Source organism: Setaria italica, chromosome IX (assembly GCF_000263155.2).
Source record: "Setaria italica strain Yugu1 chromosome IX, Setaria_italica_v2.0, whole genome shotgun sequence".
NCBI lineage: Eukaryota > Viridiplantae > Streptophyta > Magnoliopsida > Poales > Poaceae > Setaria > Setaria italica.
The window spans coordinates 11272104-11280952 of record NC_028458.1 but is presented as its reverse complement, the minus strand read 5'-3'; the positions used below and the strand labels follow the sequence as shown (position 1 = coordinate 11280952).

Sequence of the window (8849 nt, the reverse complement as noted above, 5' to 3'; positions counted from 1 at the left end):
CTTGCAGCATCTAAATGTAATTCACATTGCTTTGTTGAACGATGCATAGCAAAGAGTTGCAACCTCTGTAATGTGCTCCAGAAAAAAGAAAGGTGATTCCTTTGTCAAGGAACTCGTCTTTATGGAGGCAAACTACCTTCGTGATGTGGTGTTAAGATTTTGTTCTACTGGAAACGTGCGAGTAGTGCATCAAAGATTTCTAATTGAATATGCATCTAATATAAACTGTAATAATTCCAGTTGACATGGGTAGGAATGATGGTTCCCGAATGAAGAAACCTTGTGATTGCTGCCAAAGGTACTTGGACCATTTGGATGAAAAGAATCAAACAATGAGCTGCTTCCTCATGCGGATGACTGCCAATACTAAACATAGCATGGTAATCGTTCCCCAAGTTTGATATGTTTGTTATCATACCTTGTCTTTTTCATATTTCCATACCAACGTAAATTTGGATTTAGAAAGTGGGAACTGTACTTAGCACTTTGATTAACTTGATTTGAGCTAGCCAAACTGAATGGTGTGTTACTGCTACCTGAACATTGGGAAAAGTAACACCCCTACGATGGTCATCACAGTGAGAGATAATTTAAATTGCAGAGGTTCATCAAGTGTTGACTTCTATATCGTGCCACATTAGGCAAAGCTTTTCATGTATCTTAGCATCGTTGCACATTTTGATTATTACTACTTGCTGAGTAAAGTAGATAACATCTGCATCAATCGCACGCACATGATGCTCATCATTTTGTTTTGCCTTACAAATCTTCTGATGGTTGACAAATCATGTCAATCTGAATAGTATAGATGCTGTATTGTTAATTAAATGTTGCACCTCCTGGTTTCTGTGCATCTCATGAGTATATGTTTCGTGGTGTGGGTTCTACTGACCGCCAGTGTTGAAACTACCCATGTAACCAATATCTGTTTACTTATGATTCCTGATTAACATGCCATAGATTACATTGTTTAAGGTTGGTCTGGCAAGGAGCTACTCTAGTTACATCAATTCCTTTTGATATTATTACAGACCATACCGAACAGATTTCTGAAGCATTTCGCAGGAAAGTTGTCTGGAACTATCAAATTAGAATCCGCTAATGGTAGTCTATATGATGTTGAAGTTACGGAACGTTATAGGAAGATGGTGCTAAGGCATGGGTGGGAGGCATTTGTTGATGCCCATCATATAGAAGAGAATGATTCATTGCTGTTTCGGAACATTGAGAACTCTGTTTTCAAGGTTCTGATCCTTGATTCTGATGGTTGTGAGAAAATGTTTTGCTGTTCTGGCATAAAAACTACACCAAATGTTGGAAAAATAAGTGTAGATTCTGTTGATATTTCAAGCAGCTCTCAATATGATACCACAGAATCGTCAGGAAGTGAAAGAGCTGCTAGGTGTGTGAAGGGTAGCTCCAATCGACACGGGAAAACATCAAAGATGGCTGTAACATCCTCATCATCTGGCGGGTCAGGTAATACAGTTATTTAAGTTACTTGCATATTTGACTTAGAATTTATGCTGCTTATTCCTGTAGCCTGTTGTGTTAATTTGTGCAGGAGATGACATTCCATCTGAAAACGAATCTTTTGAGTCAGATGATCTTCAGACTCCCCCAGGGGCAGATTATGTTATATCATGTCGAAGTCATTTATCTGAAGAACAAAAGGAGAGAGTAATTGCGCTTATCCAGGAGATTCAACCTGAAATTACTGTTTACATTGCAGTCATGCAGAAGTGCCATGTTCATCCCCCGAATCCTTTTGTCGTAAGTTCACTTCTGTCGAATAGCAAGTCACTCCTCCCAACATTAATTCTTTTGTTGTAGCTGTTGCAGTACATGCTGCCATAAGTATGGGTGAAATTCAATTATCTCTTCAAATTCTCATGAGCCTTCTAAACATGTGTGGACTGCAGACAAATAATACTTTTTTTCATTTACTGACAACGAACATATTTTTTTGAACAAACCTTTTACTGACAACTGAAATGATTTTGTTTAATATTCTTGGTTGTTCGTTTACATCACATCATGTTCAATCTTTAATCAGGCTATTACCAAGGAATATGCATTTGCACATTTTCCACATGGAAACGCAAATGTCACGCTTCATAGACCAGGCAAGAGCAAAAAGTGGCATCCCAAATTCTACACAAGAAAAGATAGGAGCGTGTACATGCTTCGAGGGCAGTGGTTAGACTTTGTCCGTGACAATCATGTGCAGGAGAGAGATATCTGCCTCTTTTTACCGACAAATGGCGGGAGATTCACATTTACAGTCTACCTACTTCGTGCAACAGCTACTCATTCAGGCAGGCGTGGAGCTGGTTTTCAAAGGGTTGGCCCATGCCTTGCTGGACCTAGTGCAAATATGGCTTCAGAAATCCATAAGGAGGAACCAACCGACGGTATTGTAGCAAAATAGTAGAAAGTCAGTTGCATTTTGAATTATTCCTTTCTTACGGCCTAAACCTATCTGCAGGAGAACATGTTTCCTTGGAAAGTGACATGCATGAAATTTCTCATGAATCTCTGGAGAGCGGCGAGGACTCTGGTGGTCCATCTCAACCTCCCTACATTTTACCAGGCAAGAGTCGTCTATCTAAATCCCAAAAGAAGATTGTTGAAGAGAGAGTGCGAGACATCCAATGTGAGGTTCCAATTTACGTAGCAATCATGACGAAGAGCAGCCTTGCTTACATGCAAGTAAGTTTAATTCTTTTTTATCTTGAATTATGTTTTCCATTCTTCAGGTTTTGTTCCGTTCATCTTAACCTGTTTAAGGTGGACATGACTTTTTGTTCGTATGAATGCCAGGCGGTTCGTCTGCTTTTGTATCAGCAAAGTATTTGTTACCACATAATTGAGATAACTTATTCCACCCAAGAAGATTAACCATACAAAGTCAATAGTATAAACCTAAAACTTAATCCTTCAAATGTCAACCTGCCAATGTTTTCCTAAATTCTCCATCTGTAACTCATCAGGAATTTGGTTCGCGATATGCTGCTGCTGTGCATCTTCCAGCTAAAGGGCAAACCATGGTGCTCCACTGCTTGGGAAAGATATGGAAGATCAAAATGGTGTTTCAAAGGGTTCGCAGGTGGTTTCTAAGCGGAGGCAGGCCCAAATTTGTTCGTGGCAATGGTCTGCGAGCCGGTGATATCTGCTTGTTCGAACTGAAGAAGAACCAGAAGAAGCTTACCATGAAGGTCCATATCATCTCCAGGGAGCAGCTTTAGTTAGTAGCAGTAGAAAATGGTGACCCTTGTTCTTTCTGCTGGTACCTTGTGGGTTACTTTGTCGTTTTGTGCTTTGAAATAATCCATGGTTTGATGCACATCAGTACCCATCCTGAGCAATCTAGTACTTTTTATGCGATGCTACATCTTTTGTGAGTTATTACTTGTGGTTGCTTGTGTTTAAGTTCCCTTAGCAGGAAGCTGCATAGGTTTCTTCATGCTGTAGGATGTACCCTTTTTCCATTAGTGATGGAAGCATTAATTTTGTGTGTGGTTACTGCAATGTTTTTTTAGGAAAAAAACTTTTCTTATTCAAGAAAAAGGTTATTTCATGAAGGAAATCATTGAGAAGGCTAGGCCCAGTTTCACCTGGGGAAAACTTGAGTTGAACAAGGAAGATCCTGATTGATGTAAACATCAAAGGAAGCACGTAATACACTTTGGAACATCCATCTTGAGAGAATAAAAATGTACGGGGATGCAAAGGGTGCTCAAGAAAATAAGAAAAGGAATATAGCCGAACATGCAACACATTCCAGAGAGCCAGAGCAGGCAATTTAAAACCTGCAGCACTGTTACTAATGCTAAATACTTCTTTCCAAATTATGGGCCGTTTTAACTTTTTAGTTTAGATATACGCTATATCTAGGTGCATAATAATATCTATGAAACTAAAAAATCAAAACGACCTACAATTTGGAATAATTTGGAACGGATGAAGTAGGTGAATTCGTTGCAGGTCTAATTAATTCTGGGAGAAATGACACTGACACGAGGGAGCAATAGCAACACATGATTTCAGTATAGCCGATCGGACAATGGACGTTGAGTAGACACGGTTGCAGATTGCTAACAGTCAGAGTCACAGTCGCAGATCGACAAAATAGAGCAAAATTAGGAATTGCAAGCCTTTTGTAGTTAGGAAATTACTAGAAATGGTGGCACAAGAGCACTCTTGAGAAATACTCTCCATAGTTTTCATATGTGGGTGCTATCTGCAGTGGATATTGTTAGCCTTCTTTTTCTGTATATAAAGTTTTGCTCTCTTTTTTTTTAAACATTGGTAGGAGCACTGCCTTGCATTTAAGTGGAAGAGGAATATAGGTTTAAACACTAGCGCATAAAGATAAATAAACAACATTAAAATAAAAAAACTTATCTCCTCCTAAAGGAGTCCTACACGCTTGCCGGCGTATTTTGATGTCATCTTCAATTAACCCGAGAACTTGGTCTGGCCGAGTAGTTTTTTTTTCGAACACTCTTCGTTTTTTTTTCTTTTCTGATCCTGGGCAACTCTGCTCAAGTATAACTCGGCCCAAACCACCTGCCGTCGTGGTGGGCCCCCCACCTGGACCGACGCCGGAAACAAGAAGCCTCCAACTCTCCTGGCCGCCGGACCAACGGGCGGCGCGCCGCAGCAGCTCCTCTCCTCTCCACCGCTGCCTTGGACCCCCCCCCCCCCCCCCCCTCTCCGCAGCAGCTTCCTGGAGATTCCGGGGTTGGGGACTTGGATCGGCTTCAGCATGGTACGTGCACTCGATTCCTCCTCTCTTCCTTTTTGTTTTTGGGGTTCGGTTCTCGACGATGGAGATGTGGCAGGCCCATCGATTGACGGGGGATGCTTGGACTGGCCTTGGTCTGGATGCTCCCGTTGTGCAACAAGGCTTGGGCATTGCTGCTGTTGTGAGGCAGTGAGGCGCATGTACCCTGGTGTACCGTTCGTTTGGTTTAGTGCTCGGTATTAAGGCCATTGAATTTTATTGAAATGCCAAGACTGCGCCCAATCCCATTATATTTTCGTTGTTGCTGTGATATTGCGCATTAAGATTGGGGCATCAGTGTTGTGAAGCACTATTGTGGTTTACTGTTCCTTCCTTTAGTTCTGGTCCTCTGGTATTCGATGAGGATCGAATTCGTGGTCCGGTCACGGGAAGGGTTAGTCCTCCTCCAATAGTTCGCTTGGGCATGAGCCTTATTGAAATGGTCACATGAGAGCTTAGAAGTGGTGTTGTCAGTGGTGACTCATGAAGGATTTCGACCTGTCTGTCTTTCATTTGCACCCAACGGTCAGGGCATATCGCCAGCACAATTTGATGATTGTTTTGTGAGTTGCTTGTATAATTGATAATTTCATAATGCAACAAACCTCGTGGTAGTTTTTGCAGGACACTGTGTGTGAAGTGTGCGGAAATATTGGTTACAAACATCTTCTGGTATGCTGCAGAGACTGCAAGTGTTCTGCTGTGCACCTGTATGTTTTCTTTTTTCACCCTAATGATACTTTATATTGTGTAATGCTTGTTAATGGGCATACTCCACAATAAATTAGTCCAAATCTAAACAAACAATAGGTTTGTCCCTTATAAAAAATCTGTGATAAATGACACCAGATGTTCTACCTTCTGTACATCATTGAATATGATTGGCCTTTTCTTACTATAATTTTTCGTTGTGTAGATACTGTTTGGACAAAGTTATCTTTGATGCATCATTAGCAGAATGGTGGTGTGATGAATGCCTACAGAGGCGTGGTGAAGTTCCTTGCAACAGATCTTTAGAGAGGGTGTCTAGTCAAAGGTCGCCAAATCATGATCATTTTGGTTCTACAGTACAGCAGCAAGTTACCAAGAGAGTGAAGTCAGCAAAGAATGCAGGGCCAAGGAGAAAAAGTAAAGGTAAATTGTATGCGACTAAAACACATGGTGATAGTAATAGCAATGTCATAGATGGCTTGATGCTGGAAAGAGAAAAGCTGGGGGTCAGATTCCAACAGGATTATAGGACTAGCAATGAGTCGCCCTAGAGAAGCATTGGTGCCAATATAACTTTCATATTTTCCTTGACTTCTACATCCCTTATAGCCTGTTGTGATTTTTTTTTACAGCAGAAGATATTCCCTCTGCAAAATATTCTTTGGACTCGGATGATCTTCAGGCATCCTCAAAGGCTCATTATGTTTTATCATATAGAAGTTATCTATCTGAAGCACAAAAGCAAAGGGTAATGGCATTTATCAAGGAAATTCAACCTAAAATCACTGTTTTTGTAGCAGTCATGCTAAAGAGGAATGTTCAACCCCCGGGCCCTTTTCTGGTAAATTCATTACTCATTTTGAATAGGCAACTCACTTCTCTCAAAATTAACTTGTTGATAGTTTGTGCCAAAATTACATAGGAAATATATCTATGATCTTCATGTCATCATGAATCTTATGAACATGCATGGACAAATGACTTCTTTTTCTTGCTTGACCATTGAAACTATTTTGTTTTTCTTGTTTTTTTAACAGAAGCACATCATGTTCCATCTGTTATCAGGGTATTTCCAAGGAATATGCATTTCCACATTTCCCACATAAAAGTGCAAATGTCACACTTCAGACGCCTAGCAAGAGCAACAAGTGGCATCTTAAATTCTACAAAAGAAATGCCAGTAGAAAGAACATGCTTATGGGGCAGTGGTTAGAATTTGTGCGTGACAATCATGTGCAGGAGGGAGATATCTGCCTCCTTTTTCCAACAGCGGGTGGGAGAAGATACACATTTACGGTCTATCTATTTTGCGCATCAGCGACTCATTCCATAGGCAGAGCTGGTTTTCAAATGGTTTGCCCATGTCCTGGTCGATCTAGTACAAAAATGGCTTCAGAAGTGCATATTATGGAGGAGTCAACAAATGGTATTATAGAAAAAAATAGTACAAAAATAGTAGCATTTTAGATTGTTCCTTTCTTATGGCCTAAAACTGTCTGCAGACGAACACATCTCCTTGGAAACTGACATGCGTGAAATTTCTGACGATTCTCTGGAGGGCGAAGACTCTGGTGGTCTATCTCAGCCTCCATACATTGTACCATGTAGGAACTCTATCTAAACCCCAAAAGAAGATTGTTGAAGAGCGAGTGCGAGCCATCCAAGCCAAATTTCCCATTTGTGTAGCAGTAATGAAGAATAACAATGGTGTTGCTCAGAAGTGGATGCTAGTAAGTTCTAACTCTTCTTTTGGTATTGAATTATGTTATGGTCCTAAGATAGCCAGGCAGAGTCAGCTTGGAGGGGGACTAGATTGAAGAGGGGAGTTTCTTTCTTCTTTCTTGATTCTTTCCAAATGACTGTCATGCCTCTGATTATATAGAGGAGCCTCCTAACAAATCCTAACAACCTTGTCTCCTAATGACCATATCTCTTGACCAAGCCTTACAAATCCTATCAGATCCTAATGTGATGGAGGGCTGCCCCCTTGGCTGACGCCCCCATAACAAATTAGTGGTGCCCATTCCTAACCAGTTCAGAAAAGGTTCGCTCATGCTGGAGGTACTAACCACTCAGTGATCAGTCTGCTAGTTCACGCAAATCCGAAGAGGTTATCATGGACGAGCCACATGCCCACATGTTATTTTTATTGTCAAAGCACTTCCTGTAATCTCAACTTGCTTCTTTTTAAGTTGTATGTTTTTTGTCATCTGAATGCAACTATTCATTCTCCTTCATATCAGCAAATTATTTGCGATTATGTCATATCATGTTCCTGTCGAAGCAATCAGCGATATAGAGTCAACATTTAAAACCCAATAAGTTTAAATTTATTCAATCACAAAGTTATGCGGCCTGTCATAGTAGTGTGTTGCTAACTTTCCATCCATAACACACCAGGAATTAGGTGTACGATATGCTGCTGCACATCTTCCAGCTAGTGGGCAAGCTGTGGCGCTCCAGTGCATGGGGAAGACATGGATAACACAGATGGTGATTCATAATGGTAGAAGGTGGTTTCTCAACGGAGGTTGGGCCAGATTTGCTCGTGACAATGGTCTGCGAGTCGGTGACATCTGTCTGTTCGAACTGAAGAAGAACAAGAGGAAGCTTACCATGAAGGTCCACATCATCTCCAGGGAGCAGTCTAGTTTAAAGTAGAGGAAGAATGGTGTTCTTTCTGCTGGTATCTCGCGGGTTATTTTGATTTGTACTCTGAAATTGATACATGGCCAACTCTTTGACGGCAATGCGCTATCCATCCTGAGGTGACATAGTGGTTTTTACGTTTGGTGATTGCTTTCTCTGCGTACATGATGAGCAGTTTCTCAGGGTTGCAAATGCAGCATCTTTTGCTAGCTACTACCTGGTACATTAGTGTGTGCTTATTAAGCAGGGAGGGTATACATCTTACATCCCGGAACATGGCATTGCTACATTTTGCAGAGGGTGGCATGTGCTTGACATGTGCAAAATTTGGGGGCAGTTTCAAGCACCATGTACCCGAAGCTGGGCCTAACGGGCTTCAAAAGAAAAAAGCTGGGCCTAACCCTTTCAGGAGCTCAATTTTAGCCGGAGAAACTATGTTTGTTTTTGAACGACGTGGGTTGGGTTGGAGTACGATCCCTTTTTAGGTTGGGTCGACCCATCTCGTGTTTGGATGAGACGGATGGGTTTATTCCAGTCTTTTGTTTGGTTGAAGGGGTTGAGAGGGATATGATGGATGCCATTTTAACACCGTTAGCATCGGGTCTCACCTGTCAGCTGCGGGCTCCATCTGTCATCCTCCTCTTTTCCTTTTACTCCTCCTCTGCCCGCTCCCTCCCTCCGCTGGCGACGCCCGCTGCCT

At 41.5% G+C, this 8849-nt stretch overlaps 3 protein-coding genes across 5 annotated transcripts; all 3 read left to right on the top strand.

The window, feature by feature from the left end:
- Positions 1-245: 245 nt before the first annotated feature.
- Positions 246-1833, top strand: LOC101753675 (B3 domain-containing protein Os03g0620400). The gene is made up of 3 exons (XM_022829667.1): positions 246-380; positions 1032-1479; positions 1565-1833. Exons 1-3 carry the CDS (start codon positions 246-248, stop codon positions 1831-1833), a joined length of 852 nt encoding a protein of 283 aa, XP_022685402.1.
- Positions 1834-2050: 217 nt separating this feature from the next.
- Positions 2051-3420, top strand: LOC111258430 (B3 domain-containing protein Os03g0619800-like; the record flags this gene model as incomplete). The annotated part of the gene is made up of 3 exons (XM_022829666.1): positions 2051-2414; positions 2489-2712; positions 2994-3420. Coding segments are annotated over 3 exons (843 nt in total), but the record flags the coding sequence as incomplete, so codon positions are not given.
- A 1118-nt stretch (positions 3421-4538) lies between these two features.
- LOC101785492 (B3 domain-containing protein Os03g0619600-like) lies at positions 4539-8291 on the top strand. Of its 3 annotated transcripts, none has more exons than XR_002679014.1 (5): positions 4539-4774; positions 4848-5499; positions 5706-5923; positions 6133-6341; positions 6538-6790. XR_002679014.1 is itself a non-coding variant. In XM_022829832.1 (5 exons), exons 1-5 carry the CDS (start codon positions 4772-4774, stop codon positions 8159-8161), a joined length of 786 nt encoding a protein of 261 aa, XP_022685567.1. In that variant the 5' UTR covers positions 4560-4771; the 3' UTR covers positions 8162-8291. The 3 variants fall into 3 exon arrangements, 1 of the variants encoding a protein (XP_022685567.1); XM_022829832.1 differs by lacking the exon at positions 6538-6790 and adding an exon at positions 7901-8291 and having other exon boundaries at positions 4560-4774; positions 5405-5499; XR_002679013.1 differs by lacking the exon at positions 4539-4774 and having other exon boundaries at positions 4783-5499.
- Positions 8292-8849: the final 558 nt, after the last annotated feature.